Source organism: Neocloeon triangulifer, unplaced genomic scaffold (assembly GCF_031216515.1).
Source record: "Neocloeon triangulifer isolate White Clay Creek 2 clone unplaced genomic scaffold, ASM3121651v1 ptg000008l, whole genome shotgun sequence".
In the NCBI taxonomy this organism is placed as follows: Eukaryota; Metazoa; Arthropoda; class Insecta; order Ephemeroptera; family Baetidae; genus Neocloeon; species Neocloeon triangulifer.
The window spans coordinates 3215800-3240337 of record NW_026775550.1 but is presented as its reverse complement, the minus strand read 5'-3'; the positions used below and the strand labels follow the sequence as shown (position 1 = coordinate 3240337).

The 24538-nt window shown below is 35.1% G+C and overlaps 1 protein-coding gene across 9 annotated transcripts in view; it reads right to left on the bottom strand.

Moving 5' to 3' along the window:
- Positions 1–20779, bottom strand: part of LOC132194821 (protein bric-a-brac 1-like) — a 103317-nt gene extending 82538 nt beyond the window's left edge. Inside the window, exons 1-8 of one of the 9 annotated variants that reach the window (XM_059616343.1) lie at positions 20602–20779; positions 19634–19800; positions 19177–19331; positions 18785–18887; positions 17126–17321; positions 16580–16727; positions 15709–16366; positions 13685–14230 (exon numbers count right to left, since the gene is read on the bottom strand). In XM_059616343.1, coding sequence (XP_059472326.1) covers positions 13685–14230; positions 15709–16071 — 909 coding nt within the window. In that variant the 5' untranslated portion in view covers positions 16072–16366; positions 16580–16727; positions 17126–17321; ... (2 more) ...; positions 19634–19800; positions 20602–20779. Of the gene's footprint in view, positions 1–13684; positions 14231–15708; positions 16728–17125; positions 17517–18784; positions 18888–19176; positions 19332–19633; positions 19801–20153; positions 20287–20601 lie in introns of those variants that run through there. The other 8 variants (XM_059616345.1, XM_059616340.1, XM_059616346.1 and 5 more) reach the window with 8 other exon arrangements.
- Between the last annotated feature and the right edge of the window lie 3759 nt (positions 20780–24538).

The window sequence follows — 24538 nt, the reverse complement described above, 5'->3', positions numbered from 1 at the left end:
TTGTTAATCCGCGAGCGTTGCACGGGCATAAAAAAAAGCAGAGGGCTGTTGTGTGGCGCGCGTGAAAATATAAAATATAAGGCAATTTTTTAGTCACTCAACAATGGAGTTGCGGCGCTCGCGAGAGCGCGAATTAAAAAATAAAAACAACGCTCGCCAACAATAGGGGCGTGAAATATTATTCGCATCAAGATCTGTGCGCCGCATTATCCCGCACGCAGGTTTTGTCTGCGGTATTTATTTTTTAATATTGCCCTCCTCGCATTCACACCACTTTCCAAATGCAGGTGGGTCGCGGATTTGAAACGAAATTTTTTTTGGAGGGATGAATTATTAATATTTATAAATTATTATTCTGCACTTGTAGAATTCTATACTTGAATTTCATGCGTATCTGCAAGTTTTATTATAGATATTTTCAATAATTTAATCCATTGGAACTAAATTCCTTACTCCTTAGCACAAAATGGATCCAATGAAATTATTTGTGAATAGTTAATGTAGATATATAAAGAACAACAGACTTCTGAATATTTATTTTTAAATCATTGATTGTAGTGAGCTGTAATATTGTTTAGGATGTATTTATTCTTTTCATTGAATGATTTAAAGTATAAAATTAAAAAAAAAATTAATATAAATAATTTAAAAATTAAAAAAAAACTTTATAAGTAATTATAGAAATAACATATTATAATTTCAAGATAAAAATATATATTAAAATTTGAAACAAAGTTTTTTAAAGAACAATTTGTTTCTTTCACGGTCCATAAATTCAGTTTTTGCATACAAGTCGGATTTAAACTGTAGTTAATTTCCACGACCCTAAACGTTGGCAAAAATTTGACATTGTCGCGGGTGGCGCGAAAAGCTAGCTCGCATTCACACGCGGATCAACAATAAAATATTTTCTCGCTTTGTCACAGCTCGAGCGGCTCAGCAGCGTGCGTAGTTATTATTATTTTCAGGGGTTGCTGGCAGGGTGGCTTTTCAAGCGAGCGCGCGCGCGATTTTTTTATTTTCATTTCGGCCATCAAAACCACTATATATTCGTGTCAACATGTGTTCACTGTCAGCACCTGCCGCTATTATTATTCACATCCAGCAGCATGATGATGATGGCTCCATTGTTACGTATTACAGATAAATAACAATAAGCCTCGTGTATCACACTCGCTCTGCAACTCCCGCCGACCGACTGAATGTATTTTTTATAATAATAAGCGGCGCAGCTCGCAGCCACCCTAATATCTCGCGCCGCGTTAAGCCGCGACACCTACCCTTATTATTGTGTGTGTGTCGCCATTGTGCGCCCCGATATATATTGCACACATGCATGTTTGTGCACGTCTGAATGTGCGTGATTAGTGCCTTTTCGCGCATTGTTTTGCTTTTTCACACCGCACCTCTCACTCCGACTCTCTCGGCGCGGATATATGGAAAAAAAACGCGCGATCCCGCCGCCCGCGGCACGTAGATCCCATGCCATGATCTTTTTTTTTTTTATCTCCCGCACTCAAAAAAAATATACACACAGACCTGCCCAACAAGAAAACAACACGTGTTGAGAGCATCACCTGATAACAGATTGGGAAGATGAGAAAAGCTTATCGGCTTAATGAGAAATCTCTTGAAAAATTGGGATCCAATAATTTTTCAGAAATTAAATTGATTTTTAATGGAACAAATCGTTCAAGAATTTCATGCTAAATTTAAATCGTGTTTAATTTTTTCTTAACTTTAAAAGAAAAATACGTTGCAAAAATAATAGTGAGAAATTTGCTTATTTTAATTCTTTTGTTTTGAAGAATATGCGAAATTTCTGAATGACTATTTGCAATTTACTATAGTTTGTATTGTAAATGAGTGGCACGTGAGCTTGCAATTGAATTAGAATTTTTCAGACTTCCTGCGTATGCTGAAAAACGTGAACCATATTACCAAAATGTGTATATTTTCTGTTACATAAAAAAATTAAAGGAGACAAAAAGGTATAAATCAATAATTATGAAGTTTAGCCGTTTGCGCCATATTACAACTGCATAGCAAGTCTTGGGGCAATTACATGAATTTGATGGGAGAAATAGGCGCCAATCTTGGTGATTTTTTTTCCTTTTTTGCTGAAATAGGAGGTGAATTTTTTTACATTACAATTATGTGTAAATGAAATGCAAATTGAGATGTTTTTAATGTGAAATTAAAAAAAAATTAAGATTTTGGTGGAATTTTAAAAATGAAACTAGGCGAAAAAGTAGGAAAATTAAAATGGGTGATTAAAATTGGTTGCTCTTTTCTCAAATGGGTGAAATATGGCTAAATAGGGGATTTTTTCATCAAATAGGTGATTTTAGATGTTTCAAAAGAGTTGACTTTTACTATTTTTACATAAAAATGATCAACATATTTTGTCTCTATTTATTTGAAGAAATTGACACTCGAGATGATCATGGAAATTGTCTTTATTAAAATATATTTTAGTTCAGTATCAACAAATAGGTGAAGATTAAGTGAAATTTTTTCCCATCCCTATACCACAGCTTTAGAGTTTTTCCTTTCTTCATTTTTCCCATTTTGATACTTCATAGTTCATGCTTCATGTATGTTTCACTGTTTTTATTTTTCTCCAAGGAAAGCATACATTAAATACCAATTGTTTGAAGGAATTCCCACGCCCGTCATGCTCCCTCTACGCATTCACAACCAATGCACTCAAGAAAAGCAGCAAATCGATGGGAAAAGGCTTGGAAAATCCTTGATTTGACGGAAAATCTGCGCGGTCAGAAACAAAAGGGTTCGGCGGCCATGTTGGAGCAGAAGGCAAAAAAACCTAAATGTAATTCCCGGACTGAAAAAAAAATGAATACGAACATGGCGCTTGGCAAAACAAGAGAGAGCCAGGATACAAAGGTATTAATTATGATTTCGCAATACGGCGTGTAGCGACAATTAGAGCATATAAAATAAAATTTTTATGAATAAAATCATGTGAATGCTAATTATATATCGGGCGCCGGGCTGAAAATATAATGAATAGCACTGTTCGGATCGAAAGAGAGGATGGAATATATAAAAAGAGCCAACCAACCGACCAGTCGGGCATTTATACAAATGCGCCCGAGCAGACGGAATATTATTATTGGAATTATATATAATTATCGCAAGCAATGACTCGGAGTTCATAAATTTAACATACAAAAAGCATTAAGCACTAATTTTAAAGACGAAAAATCCAGAGAGAGAATTATTCTTTTTTTTTTACTGCCTCTCGATATTTATGTGAGTGCGTATAATTCTAAATCGTGATATAAAACAATAATAATCTAGTACTCTCGGCGGCGGCGAGGATTTTATATTTTTATTCCATTCTCTTGTTTTTGCCGGACGCGCGCGAGAGAGAGAGAGTCTAAGAACCCCGTGATTATTCTCTCCTCCTCTCTCTCTGCAGTCGCTCGACGACGGCAATATAATTCCATATAATAATATTGTTATTATTTATATATTATTATGGAAGGCCCCCCTCCATCCCTCCGCAGCCGTTCCGACGCCGCCGCCGCCACAGCTCGTCCGTCTTCTCACAAATAATTTTATATCCTCTCTCGCTCGTGAACGCCGCAGCGAGAGAGGCTTTTTCAAATATAAATATATATTAAGTATATTTTATTGTGTAAATCCTCTCAAGTGAAGGTCACTTTGGCCAGTGGCGGAACCAGCGGGGTTGCTCCACGTACAATTAGTAATTTCGAATTTGTAGCGTCATTTTGGTACACGTTGTCATCAGTATAGCCTCCTTATCATTTCAATTTAGTGAAATTTGTGGAATTTATGAAAATTTTCATTCAAGTTATTTTCCATTTTCCATATTACATTTTTATTTATTTTATTAATATTATTATGATATAAAATTAACAAGTATTATTAAGGTATGATTTATTTATATATTTTTAACTAATATTAATTAAAATTTAACCAGTTTATTCTCCATTATATAGATGTAATTATAAATATTGGTTTTACAATATTATCATGAAATATTATTGCTGTTTTGCTCATTACATTTCATGATCTCTAATTAAATTCAAACAAAAAACATTATTATTACTTCCTTCTTGCAGCATTAATCATTTATTTTATAACCTGAAAATCTGAGCCCAACTTATGTTAACACGATTTTTAATTAAATAATTATTTTTAGAAACTTTCCACATATCACTATCATACACGATAAATAATCTGACCTAATACTTTCTACATCCGGCTCGAACCGCTTCTTAATACATTGAATTATCGATTTTGTACTGAATTTATCACAGCAAAAATTTACTAAAATCACAACTGTATATAATTAACTCAGCCAACTGTTTTGTGAAATAAAAGTAAATTAATCCTTTTCCAACTTTGTTATGCGGTCTGATAATAACACATTGTCAAACATTATTATTTCTCCTCTTCGTCTTTTTCTCCGCGGCTCTCTCTGCGGCGTGGATATTATTAAATATTTTTATATATACATATGTTTCCAGCTTTATTTTATTATTACTATTTCGAAATACATTATGTACTGTTCGTGTGTGCAGGGCATATAAGCATTTTTGAACATAACATACATGCATGCATGAGCACGGAATGATAATAATAATATTTAAGCCGCGCCGTGCCGGAGAAATATTATTTATTTTTCTGACGTGCTGGCCTGTTATTATAATAATACATATTTTAAACACAGCCCAGAGAGAGAGAAAGAGGGAACGAGCAAGACTTGGTTCGGCAGGGGTCATGCCTCCGCTAATTACCCGATGACGCAACACCATTGGCGTTATTATTTAGACCGACGCTATTAATTTCTAATATAAATATTGCGCGTCAGCATTAGCATAATTAAACCGCGAGTCATGCTCTCGTTTCGATAATTATATTTATATATTACGCCAGCATTGCTCGCGGTGGAAAATTATTTATATTATACGTTATTTTTTAAACGCGCCACTTTCTGCCGCGCTGTCAAAATAATAATAATCTCCGATTTTGTTGTGTCGCCGCATTTTTTTTCCTAAGCCGGTTTATGTTTGTGGCTCCGTGCTAAATAATTGTCTTAGCTAAACATTTTTAAAGTGAAAAACAAATTCGTGTGCAACGCCCTGGAGTTGAAGAGGTGAAGAAAAAGTATTTGAAAAATATGTATTCCTAAAAGTGAGACAATTGTGGATCGAAATAATAAAAAGAAATTAGTATGTTAAAAAATAAAGTTTTTACGAAATAAAATAATCTGTTTTGATTTATATTTAACTGATTTTCAATTATTTAAAAGTATATTATTCTGAACAATTTATAAATTTTTTAATTTTTTATTGTTTTGTAAAATTTTATTTTGTTTTAACATTCGTGTACAATTTTTTAGAATATAAATTAAAATTAATTCCACATTCGGCTTAATTGAACCATACAAAGTGAAAATTAAATGATATCCCATTCCCAGGAAGTAATTTTTCAGTAAGATTAACAAAAATAGCTTAATTGTTCGTTCAAATATAATGAATGGAAAATTATTTATGATTGCAATTATCAATCTTGACTTCTAAACAAATTGGAAAAACGTCATGAAGCTCATCAAACAATTAATCCATTGCAAATGTCAATGAATTTTTCAATTTTCAAAAGTCTTTTAACTTTTATATTGAGTACTGAAAATGCGGCACTTTTCAATTCGAACACATGAGAATTTCCAACATAATTTTCGGTCGCTTTCACGCTTTGAGCGGAAATTTGCACATTTCCCATCGCACACAAAACGTGCTCTCTGATGATGCGAAAGTAGGTTCTGCGCGTTTTCATTCCAGCGTACTTTGCAAAACACAGTAATGAGCATAATTACCAAGAATAATCAACGCAAAAGAAGCGAAAAATAAAGAATTGCACGATGCGCGCGCGCGAACAGAGCTTTTTGAGCCGAGCCGGCGGCGCAAAAATAGAAAATGCATTTGTGCTGGCGAAATCAAAGGCAGCGAAATATTTTTTGATGTTTTCCAACTAAAAAGCAGCGCCGTGTGATTATTGTAAGGAGGACGGCGAAAAAAAATATGTAAAAAGCAGGGAGAGAACGGCGCTGATGAGTAATGCAGCTACTTGCAGCTAATAGAGGGGCAGACACACGTAAAGCAAAGCAAAAGAGAGACTCCTTTTGTTCTTGGCAAAATGTAAAAAAAAAAAATGTGCTGCTGCATATATACATATAAATATCTTTCTCTCTCTTTTCTCTCTCTCTGTGTAAGGAGGCTGCTTTTTATTATTGTCAGCTCGGCTAATCCACACACGTCGATTTTAATAAGCACCCCAACACTCATGCAAGACTGCTCTCTCGCGATGCGCCCGTCGCCGCCGCCGCCGCGCGCCATTCTTTCATTCACAACATCATTGTTGCCCCGCCGGTGAGCGAAGAAGCGAGAGAGACTGCAAAAGTCTCTCTCTCTGCGGCCAAATTAGCCAATGGGGTGCGCACGCATTGTACTCTTGGCACTCAACAATGGGAGTGAAATTTTCCGCTAATTGGACGATCATGCTTATAAAACTTTTAAAAGAAAAATCTTATAAAAATTTAGTAAAACATTCAAAATTCGTGATGATTTTTTTATCGAATTTGTTTAAATTAAATCTAGCTTAAATTAATTAATTTTGAAGATAATATCAAATACTTTTTCAATTTGGACGTTTTCAAAATTTCGCTTATTTCGCCAAAGAAAATCTCCTATTTTTTCAAAGCCTATAATTGCTGTGTTTCTCATTTTTTTAATTTTTTTTCACTTTAGGCATTTTTTTTATGAATATGAATTATTGCTGAATTTCTCCTGCATAATGATTATTTTTATATATTATTTGGTAGTTTAAATTTCATTGCACTCACATACGGTTTAAATCTTTTGGAAAAAGGGCTATTCAAAATATATTTTGCTTTAATTCTTCTGGCATAATTTGACTTAAAAATAAAAAATTATTTATTTTCTTCCCTTATTTTTGCCATTTTTATCATAATATGAAATAAAATTTTGACTGATTTCCTTTTTGCACTCTGACAGTAATTAAAAAATTAATTTTGATGCGGTAAAATGTGATCTCATTTCATTTTTGTTGTAATAAAAAAAAAATGAAATTCATCGCAATTTATGACTCACTGGTAATTCCAGGCGAAAAGCTTTTCAAATGGAAATGGAGATAATAATCATATTATTTATTTTTCAAGGTCCTTAAGACCAATTATAATAAAAGTTATTAATCTCTGGGTCTATCTTTATAGATATTCAGATGAATTTGTTTTCGAAATAAATAACAAAGTGACTAATTGATTGACGAAAGAGGAGGACGCAGGTGTTAAAATTTTAGAGATAATAAAATTCGAAGATGACAACATTTATAATATTTAAGAAAATAAATGAATTGCAAAATTTAATGGACTTTGCACGGCAATTTAATTGGGTATTATAAACTAATTAAGATTTCATAGATAAAAAGTTAACCAATTTTAATCGTTTCTTTCCAAAACCTTAAAATTCAGAAAAATTGAATTGAAAATCAAAGATAAAAACATCAATAAACCGCTGATGATGTGAAGGAAACACTAAAATAGGGTGTTTTTCGTCTCACCACGCGTATGGTCTATTTTCATGAGATGTTCACTTTACACTCTTGAAACGGAGCGCGTGGGTCCTCGCACGATGCATCTCGGCCCCATTCGCCTTTGGGCGAGATAAGAGTTATGGTGATAGCATTTCGATGACAAATGTTATTATTATAATAGCGCGCGCGCCTTTACGATTGTTGCACCAGCTAGGAGCATCATCATCATTACCGATTGTTGGCGGCCTATCTCGTTTTCGGCGACGGGCGTGAAAAAAAAACGAGTTATCTTTTTACGAGACTGGCAAAAATCGAAGTTTGATTTAAATAGAAAATCAATACTTTTATTTAAATAAACTGGTGCCCGTGACATTATTTTTTATATTTATAAATATAAAATCTCGTGTCCTCAACATTACCAACATTATATTATTAAATTTTATCTTACACGCATTGCTGACGTTCGTATAATTTGAGAGTGCACGGTCGTGTTGTGTGTTGGGCGCATTACCTCGATTAAAATATTATGGCTTCTGAAAATAATAATAATAAAATTATATGACCAACAATAAGAAAGCCAAGGCTGCGCTCTCTGCGCAGCCTTCTTTTTCTTTTCTTATCTGAAAGTATATGCGCGCTGATAAAAGAGCCGAAATAAAATGTAATGATTTTCGCATTAAATTTTTTAGTACTCGGCGCAGCAAAATGATTATGTTTGCGCTGGTGTAGTTGCTTCGCGGCCTCGCCGGCGAATAAAAAATAAGCAGCTCACATATCTGGCAAAATAACACAAGTTGCAAACTTGTTTCCAACTTTCTTTTATATTACAGAGTGTAACGGAGAGTGGCGCTGTAATTTCTTTTGGCTGCAGAGAGAAATCGATCTTTCATTTTTGTTTGAAAATGAGTTTTTGGAGAACATGTTTGGCTCGATCAGACTTTGCGAAACTTTTTCTTCGAGCATAAAAAAAATGCAATATGGAGATAATTAAATAAAAATGCCATTGTTTTGATACAAAACAGAGATTTTTAACGCCAAAATGTTTTGGAATGGTATTGAAAGTTCAAAACTGAATTATTTATTGTTATTGTCTTTCCTCTCTTTGCGATGTCAGAAAAGATTTTGAAACATTTTGCAACAGTAAATTTTTATTCACTTTGAGGAAATAAAAATTGAAATCATTTTCCACGTAAAATTTTATTCCATTTTTATTGAAATTTTTCCCACGATTTCCATAATATTTTTTTGTTTTATCGCAATGGCAGTCGAATAAAATTATATAAAAATGATTATATTCCAGCCGGCAGCAATGCAGAACAAAAACGGTTTGAAAACAATGGGAACTTTTGTGTACGGCGCGGGCAGGCGCAGCGCATTGTGACACATCCACAGCAGATAATCATCGAGAGAGCGATTCTCATTTTTCAGTCAAATCCGAAATATTTTTTGCAGAACTGATTATTTTTTTTTATGCAAGCGAGTTTCGGCCTCGCTGTCTTTCTTTCTTTCTTGTTTACCATGAAAAATAAAAAAAAATAAAAAACATGCGAGAGAGAGAGTGTGGGAGCATAATGGCGCGGGGCGGATCTTCATCATTTCAAATGATGGTGATGACTTTGCAAAGGGTGCGTGAAAAAATAATGACATGCCCTAGCTCAAGCATATATGGCAAGAATATATGCCACGTCTGCATTTTTTGCATACATCCTGGCAAAGGAAAAAAAACGCATCTTGACGCTTTTGTTTATTTTTCACGGAAATCATTTTTTAGTTGAATCAATTTGATCACTTGAAAGATCGATGCAATTGATTGAAGCATGCCGTGTGTGTTGCGAACTGAAAATTTTTGACGTGAGTTTGAAAATGTGAAACGTGTTCTGACGAGTACAATTATTAAAACGCCTGTCTGAGCGACGACTGAATAATTATAATATTGCGCGCGAGTGCGAAACTCACACGTGTGTTTTAAATAGAGACAGCATAAGTATCGAGCGCTGCAGAATAATTATGCAGAGATGGTATCGCAGCAGCTTCGGTACTTTTCAATCAAAGTGATGCACGAATAATATTGTGAAATATATGTATATGTGTGAATATTAATATTTGACGCGCACTTTCCTGGGCTCCATACAATGGGAGGGGAAATAAAAATTCTTCAGGAACATTTCCATACCCAGAGTTATATAATTATGTAAAAATTTGTTTTCGTATTTTAGATAAATTTTACAATTATTGTTTGTTTAAATGTAATTTTTACCCCCCCCCCCCCATTTTTTCTATTTAATATATCCAACATTTGAATGTAATATTTTTAATATTTATTTTTACAATACTTTTTTGATCCAGATGAATTTAAACAAAATATTAATTTAATATTTTAGTTTTTATTTTAAAAAGTGTTTTTGTTTAATTTTAATACATATAATATATGCTTTATTTTTGCTCTAGAGAATACAAAATTTGTGTGATTAAACATGATTTTTTAAAACAAAACAAGAGTAAAATATAAATAAATATATACAGTATTTAAGTAAACTAGAAAGATTTTATGTGAAACTTTTCTTTTGAGACCTGATCTGGTATCTTGTAATCTTGTTTGATATTTTTAAAAATGGATATAAATTTAATAAAATTGAAAGCTAACACTTGAGGTTGGATTTAATGTTAAATAGAATTTCCAAAAATTTATTCTACCAAAATTATAAATTAGAATACTTTAAATTTTAAACAAAAAAAGGATTAATCCAAATTTAATTATAGAAATCAAAAATTATATCTTTGGACAACTTTATGCAAGTCTGTACAACTTTTGAAATAGAAATAGATGTAAAAGAAACGTATGCATCTCCAAATTTTGCTCCTTTTTCCATGGATTTGCTTCCTGCCCGAGATGATATTCGTGAACCGAGGTCCTTTTTCGCAGCGAGACATGAAACATGCATTCGCCAATTTCCGACACATTTTAAATATTAAAAACGTGTCCACGAAGGAAGCAGGGCCAAACTTTTTGCTTTTCGTGCGCGCCGCTTTTATTCTTAACCAATTCATATTTCACTCGGCAGCTCTTTTCCTTTCCGACGAGAGAGCAGCAAAACTTTTTAATTCATTTTCTAACGCTGCGCGCCCAAGTTTAAGCGTCGTTCAACACAGCTTAATTAAAGTTTTAATTATTCATCAATATAATAACAGCTAAATATTCGTCCGTTTTTCATATAAATTTCCACAGCACGCCGAGTCGAATTAGTTTTCATATATTTATAAAATAAAACGCCTTTTTCGAAATTTTCACTGCGCTTGTAAAAGCATAAAACTTTTGCCTGAAATTCTCTCTCAGAAAGTTTTCCCATCATAAATATTTAAAATCTAATTATGGAATTTCACTCTGCAAAAAAAATAATCGACTCGTCCTGCACGCTGCGCTTAAAAAAGAACAAAAGTTTTGCATAGAATACCGATAATTTTTTATATATGCAAAATGAAACAGCAGCACACGAGGGGGCAGAGGGGTGTGGAGAGGAGAGGCTCGCATGCATTATTAAAAAGAATGAATTTTTATATCGGGCGCTGTGTGCAATAAGATATTTATGAAATTATTAATAATGCAATCGGCAATGTAATTCGAGCTATAAATTTTTAATGTGGCTCAGACGATATAATAAATGGAAAATGCACGTCCATACACGGCGTGGGGATGAATAATTTAATGGCAGCACATAATATTACAGCGGAAGAGGATAAAATAAGTATAAAAAGATATGGCAGAGAGAAATTGAAGCAAAAGCGGGGAGAAACGAGCACACCATCCACGATACATAGAGTGATGCAACAAAATCAATGGTGCTTCTCACATCAAACCGACTGAGAAACTATACAACTTTTTGAGTTGATAAAACAAACCAAATGCAACAATTTTGATTTCAGAGGAATATTTTTACAATAAAGTATCGCAAGATTCAAAAGACCAAAATAATAAGGAGTTAAATTTATAAATAAATTGAAAACAAATGGTGATTTACAGACATTATTATACTTAATTTGCTTCAACCTAATTGCAGATCATTTTTATCTAATATAACGGTTTTTAGGGTTTCTTTTTTAGTACTTGCTGATTTAAAAAAAAATATATAATATAATATCGAAAATGCTCTCCAAGTCAAAAAGTGGAACTACATTATATATCCAATCAAGTGTTTTATGCATTTAAAAGGAGATCAATATTAATTATCTTGACTGGAGTAAAAATCAGTTCATCTTTCATACATATTCATAGAAATTATTCAAATGAATTAATCTTAATTGGATTTTATTGAATTACATCAATTTTACCATGTAATCAACAGCAATTGAAGAAAAAAGCGAAATAAGAACATCATATTACCAACTAATGCAGAGTAATTTCAAATTAAAGTTGGTGGAGTTTCACTGCAATTATATAAAAAAAAATTTTAAATTAAAATGTAAAACTTGTGACAGTTAATAAAAAAGTGATTTAAAAAAATTGCAGGATATTCACAATTAAAATTAAATTATTAATATTATTATTCACAAATGAAAAATAAATAAATATAATAATAATTTAATAAATATATTAAATATAAATAATTTACTGTAAAATATAAATTTAAATTGTTCAATTTGCAATGTTTTAATTATTTGTTACAATTCTAAACAAAATTTGACATTGAAAAATGAACAGCGGTTTTCTATAATAATGAAAAATGATAAAAGCGCTGTCGTTTCGTCATTGCAGTTTCCATCGCTTTTTTAAAATTGATAAAAATCAAATTTCGTGTTCAAAACACCTCGCCGGACAGGTGATGTGTCCAACAAGCACAAAAACAGTCCTAAACAGGGACGAGGGGAGCGATATATTTATGCTCGTCGTCGTCATAATGATCGCAGATTCTACTAGACTGCGTTTGTCGGAACGCGGCACAGGATTCCCCTGGCCCTTCGCGGAAATAATTAACTGGCGCGTTGCCGCCGCCGCCGCCGCGCTATTTCAAAACGAGCCAAGCAGCGAATTTTCACGCGCGCAGCATTTTATTGTGCTGTCAGTAACTCTTTGTACAACTCGACTGCAGTTCAACTTGTGTTGTTTTTGCCGCCAAAGGAAAACATTCTCGTGCAAAAAAAAAAACGCCGGCACGTTCAGGAAGGATTTGATTAATTAAAGGCCTGCAACGGATTAATTCTTGCTGCGAGAGAGACGCGAACGAACACTTCCTGTTGCATCTTTCCTCTTCATTTGCAAAAAAAAATGGAATCCTTTCAATAGACATTTGCATGAATTTTATATTTTTGTAGTTTCAGATGAATTCTTCTCATGAAACGCATGAAGAAATTTACAAAACTTTAAAAATGATCTATGAAATTGAATATTTCAATGTGAAGTTCTTCATAAAAAAAAACATTCCAACATTAATTATTTAACTCCAGATTTTTAAACCGAATTGTATTTAAGAGAAAACAATTATAAAGACAAAATTAGGAGTTCTCACACTTGATTTTAAATATTTGGATGACGTAACTCGTTATAGGCAGAGATTGCCTTTTAGTACACCTAATTTGCAACGGAAGTGACAAAACACATTAAAAGTTGTATTAAAAATGACATTATTTTAAGCTTATTTTCCACCATGTGTAAATATTAGGTATTCATACCAATAATATTTAATAACAAAGATAAATAATAATAATTAAGAAAGTAATTAAAATTTCAATTTTGAGGACATAAACATTGCCATACTTCCACATTGGTTCACTTCATTCAGTTTTCACCACAATGTGTGACATGAAGTTGCACAAACTTATTAATAAATAAATTGTGTTCTATATCAATAAAACAAGGAATCAGATTGTTTGTTTTGAAATAAATGAAATAATATATAAAAAAAACTTTAAATTTGGAAAATTATACAAAATATAAATTTTCCTTAATTTTAATGAACTTTAATCCTTTTTTCTTAATAAGTAAACTTATAAAAATATGATTTTAAATACAAAATTATCTCACATTTTGTATTTTGCTCTTTTCATAAATTCCCCGGAAAACAGAGCTGAAAATTTCTGTACTCACCCTTTCTTCCTCGAGGATCATCTCGGCGATGCCCGGCTTGATCTCGAGGTCATCTGAGACGGACTGGGGCGGCGGAGGCGGGTGGAGCGCCGGGGGCGGCAGGCCGACCATGGAGTCGGGGGTGCCCGACGGCTGGCGGCAGTGCTCCTGGGGCGAGAGGCCGGCGAGGGAGGCGGCCATTGCGGCGGCCACCGACGGCTCCATCATGCCGCCGGCCATCGACTCGAGCAGCTCGAGGTGCACGGTGGGGATGGCGGCCGGGTTTGCGGGGGCGCCCATGGCCCCGTCGTCGGGGCTGCCCGAGCTGCTGCAAGAACTCTTTTCGCCGCCGGACGCGCGGCGCCGCTTCTTGGGGCGCTGCTGCTGCATTTTCAGCGCCAGCGGCTCGTCGGCGATCGACGAGTTGCCGTCGGGGCTGCCGCATTTTTTCGGGGACGACTCCAGGGTGGGTCCTGGCGAGCGCAGGGCGGCCAGAGGGGGCGCGTGGTGCCCTTCCGGCTCACCGTTCACGTCGGCCAGGCCGCGGATTTTCAGCGTTTCTGCAACCTGAACAGCGAAAAACGAATTATGCATTTGATAGATTTTTATTTTTAATTTAATTCAAAATTATACCTTTTTATTTATAACAAAACCTCTTTAAATATTGGGACAAGCATTACATTTTCAATAACTATAAATTTTAACAATCGGTTCCGTTTTTAATCAATTTAATACTCTTAATTTTATTGCAAATTCATTAATTTAATTTAAGAGGTGGGGTATTTCCAAATAAAAATTAAATTGATTGAAAATTACGATGTGACGCAGATGTGACGTTTCATGGTGTCGAAAGTTTCATAGTAATGCATAGAAACATTTTGATAGGCGATAACATTTCCAAACTGAAATTTTCCCCACTCCGGCAACTTCCTCTTCCGATTTTCTAACTTTTGTGAATTTTTAATAAAGTCTAGCTGTTTTGGACACGTGTTAGACAATTTATTTTTTATGTTCTTTTCTAGGAATTGATCATCAAAATTTTCAGTTGCTTCCGTTTCAATGTTTTGAAGCGGAAAATGATTAAAACGTTTATAATAAAATTTCTACAGATTTTTTCCTTCAATTCTTGCCATAATTAAGGGTCTCTCTGTGTATCTAAATGTAGCAATCTGGGCTTCAAAAGACAGCTCAACTTTGTGTCTAGACCATCCTTTAGGGTTTTACAACTGTCGCGGCAAGTCTAACCAGTTTAACCTTCTTAATCAAATTTATCAAATACATATTTTGATTCGCAATTATTGCCTGTCATCTTTTGCAAGAGGCTAATAAACGCAATGAAATGCAGACGTGGAATTAGTTTAAAGAAAGTAAATGATATATAAAAACGGTAATAATTAGCATAATAATGACAGTAAATTAAATATTAAATATTTTAGTATCAACACCTGAATGACATTTATATTGAAGGTACGGGCAAAGACTAGTTTTTTATATATATAATTATATTTGTCTTAGAACAATACAATTGCATATGAGAAAAAAGCAATTTCATTGTAGAGGTTGAAGAAAAATTTTGCGATAACTTGTCATGGCACTCAAAATTGGACATTTATCAAAGATATAAATTACGGAAACAAATCCATTCATATAGATTATATCAATATTAATTAAGATAAGAAAGACGCAAATGGGAATCCCCCTATGTCAAGTGTTTTTAATAATCAACATAGTTTTCTGATACATATTAAAATCTAGAAGTTTCTAATTAATGTTATTTTTAATACTTTCAACATAAAAAATATTTATTTCATTTTTATCAAAATGACTCTAAGCAATTAATTCTCAAAAATGGTTTTCCAGTGGAAGTACCTAAAATTTAATACACAATTCTTTAATTAAGACAATTGTCTTGCAACAAAAACACTTATTAGAATTGTATATAATTAATTATATTGATTCTCAAGACTGACAGTTGAATAAAAGTAAACAACCGACGTCACATGTAAGATTTCTGAAATTAAAACCAAAAAAAGAGTTACAAGTACCTTGAGGAGAGGACCGATCTGCTCCTGGAGGACGTTGATCTCGCCCCGGTACATGAACTCGACGACGGCCTTGAGTTCGGGCCACTTGATGTCCTTGAGGATGACGATGGGGTGCTTGCAGGGGTTGTCGAAGAAGAGCGACTGGAAGTAGGGGCTGCAGGCGGACAGGACCATCTTGTGCGCCTTGACGGAGTGGCCGTCGCACGCGAGGGTCACGTCGACGAACACCTCGCTCTGCAGCAGTTGGTCGAAAACGGTGGTCAAATTGGTCTGGTAGTTGTTCCAGCGCAGGCAGAACTGCTGCGGCGGCGGGCCGGCGGCTGCGGCCATCGAGGCGGCCACGGAGGCGGCGGGGGCGGCCATCACTCGCAGCTGACTGGGGTCCACGTGAGTGCGTCGACGGGTGCGGCTCGGAGGTGTGGGTGCTCGCGCCTCGCACCGCGGTGCCCTTCTGTCTGCTCGCGACTCGCCGCGGCCGCCGTCGCGCTGCCCCTCCGCCGCCGCCGCCACGACGCCCCTCCGCGACGCCCCTGCCGCGCCGCAACTCGCCGCACGCCGACCTCGCTCTCGCCGACACCGCCGCAAGGACCACTTTGCCGTGCGTGCATTAATTTTCGTCTTCCAGCCCTTCGCGCGGTCCGTCAAATTTTAAGTGCTGCTAATTACGGACGAATTGGTTACCAAAAATAATCCAAAATATAGTCCAAGTCATGACAAGTTTTGAGCCGGAACAAATTATGTGAAAGCTGAATTTTTACCAGTCAAAGTTCATATCATGAGAAGCTGAAAATCATCTAGTCAGAATCTCAATTTTAATAATTTGGAAATTTAAATTTCTGAAATATCTTGAAGTGAAGTTCGGTAATCTTACCCCACAAACCGGCAACTCGGAGGTGGGCAACCCCCCAAGATTAATTTTTGCAAAAGCCGCGAGCGAGGGGTGGAGGCGCAGCGAGGTCGAGGACGTGGGGAAGGCCGGCTCTGGGCGGGACAAAAGGGCAGGGTTCGTGAGGGGGCTCCTGTAAATTAAAAATTAAAAATAAAACCTTGAGCGTTGAATTAAATTCAAGGTTATTCATATTCAATTTTTCTTTACACTTAATTACTCTTGTGGATTCTTCATTGAATAAAAATGCTCGAATAATAAAATTTGTTTACAAAAAACTTGGAAATTTTTAATCATTGAAGTAGGTTGCATTTTAATGAGAGATACTCAATTTTATAAGCCCCAGATAGTATTTTTAAGTGGTTGCAATTCAACTCTAAATTGCTTGATTTGTGCCAAATTTGATATGTTTTAGTGTAGCTTGCATTGCATGCACAAAATAGTCCGAAAACTAAAATTCTGATACTTGAAATATAAACATTCCATAATGCAATAAAGAAACAATAATATAATATAAAATGGAAATCTCACCATTTTTTTTTTCAAAGACGTCCATCTGGCTGTCGGTCACGGCATCTCCAGAGTTGTTGGGAAAATTCGAGAGTGCGAAGATGGCAAGCGTTCTCGCAAACTGTTTTTCCAAGGAGGCATCGCGGTCCCACCATTGGTGCTGAATCCAAAACCGCCCTTCAAGTTGACAAGCTCAGGCAGGATCTGTGGAAATAAACTAAAGAACTTCCAAAATTATTATCACACTTTAACGAAAAATCTAATAATATAAATGTGTTACCCAAACACACAAACTATTTCACATGCACTACTTTCAAACTACTGAACTATTCTCACTAGCACTTTTTTTCACTTTTAAAATTCTATTTTCACTATTTATAGTAACAGCATTCATTTTACCTACTTTATCTAACAAGAAATTATATTTCAGTTCGTTTGTAGAACACTTAGCCAATTGATTTGGTCACATTTGATATTTCGTGTACAAAGCATTACTATCATTTTTTCATGCGCCGTAGCTGCTCAAAATACTTGTAATTTTTAATCCTTGCATTCATATTCTACGATACAAAAGTAATGGCCAGAAAATTTGATGATGGAATTTAAAAAAAAAAAATTTATTTTTATAGTTTGCTCCATTCAGAGTCATTCGTTAGCTTGTAAACAGAAAACTTTCTGCATTATACAGTCCTATTGTAAACCATCTAAAATCAACTTTCGGAAAAATTACAGGAAAGCAATCTATACATTTGACTTTGCCAGTTAAATTAGATTATTCAATCATAATTTTTTTGTTACAAAAAAAAAACCACTTGCACTTCACTCACTGTTCATGCAAAAGCCGTCCTTAAAGTTCAAAGAAACATGCATTTAGTTTTAATAAGTTATTTGGCCATTTTTGAATAAAGAATTTTTAAAGTGGAGTGGTTTGACATCCCTTCAAACTTAAGCAGACATCCGCGGTACTGAGACTCACTTCCGGCTATTGTTCGGGGGCAGGGGCTCCCGGTTGCGCAACGTGGAAGGTGTTCGAGGAGGCAAGCCCGGCGTGACCAAAAATACTGGACTACACAAGGGTGCCAGCAACGAACCCAACCTCTTTCACGCCCATTGCCACACTCATGACAAGTCAATCTCATGAGTGCACCACGTCAGCATCAGTGTCATATGAATTCTCCGCACCTCCCATGCGTTCACACAGGACTTTAGTCGCAACCAAGCCCTGGACACCAAATCGTGTTCCCGCATGGCGAATGCAGAAGCCCAATGGGTGGTTGTGATGCCTCGGCATTATTCACACACAAGCCATTCAGACGACGCATTGCCAGCGGTGGCGGGCAACGTCCCCTGTTAGGGGCGGCCTTCAGCTGTTGTCCGCTCCGTTGGACCGGTATCTGTTGCGGGGGTGTCGCCACTCCATTACAAAAAGATAATTGGCACAAGTGCAGTTGCTTGATTCATACATTTTTTGTAGTAATAAGGACAAAATTCAACCAGTTGCCAATTCATTAACTTTTAAATTTAAATGTATTATTCGACAGTGTAATAAAAATGGAAACATTTGGCTCTCAGGCAAAACTGGTAAAAAAAGGATGTTGCGCCTATCCTTGGCACATGCACAACTCAACCTTGTCACTTTACTTGTCTTGATCGTCGCATGCAGAATTTATTTAAACCTACTTCAGGTCATAGGAGCTCTGCCTTCTGCAGGTTTCAAAACTTGACTAGCGGTGTCTGCCAAGTCCTCAAACTGCACTGTTGACGAGTGGCGTTTCTCTTCGACCTGATTGAATTCAATAATTCTAATTAATATTCCAATTATAAAATGCCGAGGATGCTGTTCTCATAAATAATATAATAATCTTGAATGTAATAAGGCTTGCATTTATTTTGATATACAATTTAGAATTTGTTTTATGATTCAATGAGATTTTTTTAAATTAAAATAGAATTGGAATCATGAAAATCATATCTTCAAATTTGAATTAGGTTTGATTGAAGGTGTGAGACTAATCTTTGGCCAAAGCGCTTCTATAAAATTTAAAAGGCAAAAAAACTCCTAATGCACTGACCTGGCTCACTGCTCTGCAACAACCTTGGGGAGATTTCGACTGGCATTGGTTCGCCTGATGACCGAACGGTGCATGATAGGACATCACAACCTCGAAAGGTTCACATTTTTCCATTTCTGCCGCTCAATGTTGTCATTGGATTGGTTTTGAGAGGCCTAAAGAATTGAGAATTTATTAAAATAAATTCAATTTAGAGTGTAAAATTTGGGCGAGTTCCCTTTTCTTATACTTTAAAATAAATAATTGCACTATAAACTTCCATGCAAAATATTAAATCCGCTTGAAACCCTTTTTATAATAAATAAAATATTTTATTTCAATTGCAGGAAAGCTGGTTGAAGATTTATTATTGATTGGCTATGCCCATTCAACATTATGCAAGAGAAAAATAACAAAACAATTAAATGATAAAAAATGATTTCAATGATCCTGTGATAGTTAAAAGGACAAATCTCACCAAAAAAAGTATTGTCGATGACCCTGGTTGCTGCCCATGGCGTCGTCGAAGTTGTTGGACAAAGCCGTCTGCGAGCGTTTTCCGAAGAAAGCCATTTTGTTCCAGCAAGGCTGAACGCTGAACACGCGGCCGCTGCCCACTTGTTGTGTTGTGGTCCGAGTGACCTGCTTAAAATTTTCAAAAATTAAAAATTTATTTTGAAGAGGAAACTAAATATGCATTACTCTCATCTTTTTGTGTTAAAACTACATTATAATGTACTTTTTTTATATTCAAATAAAAACAAGGAGACGCGCGGAGAGGGCAGGTATTTAAAGTTTTTGAAAATTCGAATTTAACGACCAAAATCAGAACTGAAATTGCGAAATTTTTGGAATAGCCGCGCTCCGTCAACGTAAAACTGGAAGTGATTTCACGAGCAAAGTTCAGGAATGATGAAACAAAGTTGATGAATCGAAAAGCAATTTTTCAACTGACAAACGCACGCGATTTATGAGACGGGGCGCCGTTGAAACAGTACCTTGGGGTCAGGGTGGGGTCAGGCCTCAATTTCCATGCGGTGGACAGGTCTGAAAAACCCTGAGAGAGCCGCTTTCGTGGAGAAAATGCCAGCGATCACGCGGATCACACAAGCGACAGCGCCGCCATGTCTGCGACTGCGGCCGGAAGCGCGAGCACCAAGAAAGGGGCGAGAGGGGATTACAGGTGAAGTAAAGGTGATGCTAATATTAATATTTCTCCACACTTATTTAATTAATTCCCCGATATTTAACGCGCTTAAAATAAATATTTTATCTTGCGGAAAAGCAAAGTGTCTTTAGTCCCCATTTGAGCTACGTTCATAGCGGTCTCGTGTCTCGTATACGCAGATTTACAAAAAAATTATTGCTGCCTGACAAAAACACGCGCGCCGTGCACATGGAAAAATGCATGCAATTCGATTAATTATGGGCCTCAATGGGACCTACCTTGGGTGAAGTCTTGAGCGCGGACTCGTCAGCGTGGTCTCCGCGGTGAGAAAATCCATTTTTCTTCGTGATTCGGTCGGCGAATGCGGTTTGATTTCTGTCAGTTTTGCCCGATTTTTCTTCAAGCGAGACTGGATCTGGTCTGGACTGTCTGGAATCTGGAACACGCCGGCGCTTGCTCTTGGCGATCGAGAAGGAAAAGAGGGAGGGTCGGAGGCGCTCGGCCGGTCGCCCACACACTCTCTCGCTTTTTGCATTCCTCTGCCTTTGTGTGCTCAACACACGACCTTGGAAAGGAAAAATGACAAGAAAGATGAAATTATTCAGGAATAATTGTGTTTATGAAATTGGGCCCATGAATCAACGCACTAACCACTCAAAGTAGTTGTCACGTAGCTATTAAAATTTTATATTTTAAATTCAATGTAATTTTTAGTAAATTTCAACATTAAAAATAAAACTTCGAGCTTTCAATTTAATTCAAGGTTATTTACAATATAGAAAAATTTTTTCATGGTTCTGGAAAGTAAAAAATGCGGCATATAAACGGAATAGTAAAAAATTAAGAAATATAGCATTTTTGTAAAATTTTATAAAGATTTTGGAAAATTTAGAGAATATTCGTCTTTAAGTTTTACTAAAATTAATTTTCCCTCCAGGGTAATTGATTTACAAATAAATGTTTGGAACAAAGCTTGTACGAAATTTAATTTACCTAATTTGAACTACACAATTGGCTATTTTAGGATTAGCAGCCAAAAGCAAATAAATTAATGTGGAATGTTTTAAATTCTTAGGGATAAGAAAAATATTTAAAAAGTTAAATGATCATCCTCAGCACACCTTATTTTAGGCAATTTTCATTCCGGCAATACACTCACGAAGCTCGTCAATTGATTGCTGATCAGTTAAATAAAAAGTTTAGACGTTTTAATTACAATGACGAAATAATTGCATGCATGTACAAATAATTTACTGATTGCCCAGAATATTTCTTTTTTAAGCAACCGTTTTTTTTTAAAGCAAAGAACATAATTAATAAAATAAATTTTTAGTCAAATGATAAAGAAATACTAATTAAAGCCATATTATATTAATTTTTTGTTTATTTTTTTAATTTATAAACAAATAATAATCTTTTTTAAATAAAAATCAATTATTAACTTTTATGACTATTTTAACATGCTATAATTAAATAAATATAAAGAATGTGTTAACACTGACAATCATAATTTGGAAAACAGCATTGACTCATCAAAAACTCTCCTTCTCTGAAGTCGTTATTTAAGCCTAAAAATATTTGAAATAATTCTAATCTAATAATTTAAACTATAAATTTTATTTTTTCTTGTATTAGTCAGCAAGAAGCGCGTATAGGGTCGCTGACCGTGACCGAAACTGATAGAGCCGATTTGTTTTTGAATAAAAATGATTTTTGCAACCAGGAAAAGCCCGATATCTTCATTTAAAATAAATACACTTTATTAAAAATAAAATCTATAAAATTATTATCAATGATTGAGAAACTTGAAACGTGCAAATAGACATAGAACTGCGTGCACTGAAGTCACCTGATGGATATTATACTTTAAGTTAGAGTCGATCATATACTTATTTATCTAACCCTATCACTATGAACGGACAAACTCGAAAAAGTCTCTCGCCTTGATCGTGATGCGCAAGACGTACGCCATGTAGAGACGAGAAATGGTATATTTCTGGACGTTTTCCCCAGAATTGTGAAACATTCATCCCAATTTCATAGATATACATCACGCGGGTGTGAAAGGAATATGCTTTTGGATGAATATTTCACGCGCCATTGATTTATAGATGAGCGAGCGAAGGCTGGTTTTTCTGGCTTAAGGAGTGTCTGTGCGGTGTGCGAGGAGCAAGAAGAGCACAAGACGCCGATCCTCGGCTCGCGCGCGCTTTTGTGCTTCATTTTTTATGGACGAAAAAAGAGAACAGGAAGATTGAGATCCGGCAAAGCTTGAGAATACACAACTCAAGCGCGGAGAACAAACTCCGAGACTGTTTCCTGATACGCATGCCGCTTCTACTTATGTCCAAAATAAATAATAATGAATAATAACAACTATTTTTAATTCAAGCAATAGAATGTTTCATGAAATACTTTAAATAGTCAACATTTAATATTATTTTATATAAATATAGATTTAATTTAATTATTTTCCAACAGTAGTTTTTGTGTTTATTTTATATTATTTACAATTTTTAATTTGGCTTATTTAACTATTTATAAATTTTTGAAATGAACATTAATTTCTAGGTATAACATACCATATAACTCACAGAAATAAATAATTCATAAATTTCTATAACAAGCAAAGGAATATATAAGCTTTACTCTGATAATCCTGGCCAATGACTATTGTAATTATTACACATGATTCATGCTGCTCTCTTCTGATTTTATCAAATGCTAAACTTAATATCGTAATTACATAAAATGTTAGCAATCATTAAAAGTAAAAAGCAAATTGAGGTTAATTCATTAAAAAAGGATTTAATATATTAAAAATACTAATATATAAATTTTGTGCGTGTAATTAAATTCAGGAGTGTCTCGTTAAAGCCTCCAAAAATAGAGAGATTTGAAGGTAATTTTTTGAACCACTTGAGAAAGGTATTTCTTTGTGTCAAAGTGTTTGCACGTCAATTAAAAATGCAGGCAGAAAACGCGGCGGATGAATAGAAAATGTGCAGCATGTGTGCGCGCATTAATTATTTAAATCTCGAGCGAGAAAATGAATCGATAAATATTGCACACACAGCCGAGGCCGCCGCCGCCTATGATAAAACATTAAATATTAAAATAAATAGCTTGAGTATTTGTATGTGGGGTGTTTGCTGTTAAAAACTCCCCCGACCAAGCAGGAGACAGACGGGTGCGGACAAAACTCACCCCTTCAAAGAGAGACACCCGTTCTTTTTATTGGTAATATAACATTATTACATTCCCTCTCGCTTTAATGTTTATTAATAAATTTATGTATTTGGAGAGAATTTCAGCGTCATCAAAAGCAAAGTGTGAGTCACGAGTATCAAAACCCGCGCGGCGCCATCAATTTTGCATCGCACTAACTCACTCGTGATGGGCTCGCCGCGTGTATTACATTTTATCCGGCGCGCAGCGACAAAACTATGATATGCATCGTTGTCATTTATTATCTGCGACATGACGAGACCGACACCGGCGCGTCCTCTACTTTTTTCCGTTTGCTGCTTGTTCAATTTGACCGAGTTAAGCATCAATCAAATTTCGGAGGTTCATTTCGATTCGGACACACCCTGGCTTGTTGCATAAATTTGAGTAAAAACTAAATGAGAACCGAACCTGGTTCAGGCCGACTGGACCGGCATATTCAAATTGAATAGTTTTTTATTTATAAATATGTAAGTTGATCTTTTTGATCGTCGTCATTATTTCCTGGTCTTAATAATTTTACAACGCAACATTTGAATAAGAAAATGCATTAAGATACAAGAATTGCGGTCAATTTTCCTCACAGGTCAGATGAAATATTTATTAGTTGAACCCAAAAAAAAAAAAAAAAAAATTAATTGGGTGGTGCCTTCTGTACCACCAATAAAGGGCACAGGCCGACAAGACTTTGTCTTGGCCTGACCCTAAAAAAAAAAAAAAATTAAATTGTAAAAATAAAATATATTTTAAATTAATCAATAAAAAGAATTACGAAAAATATTTTGCATAATTAATTTCTTAACAATATATTGCTATTATTTTACTATTAAAACATTTGAAGTATTTTTAAATACAAAAGTTACCTAAATTTAAATTATAAAATAATATCAATTGTCTAAATTTACAATAAATAAATTAAGCTGGTTCATTACTTGTAATTAAGTGTGCAACACATGGAAACTTAAATATTTGCTGTCGTTCCCATCC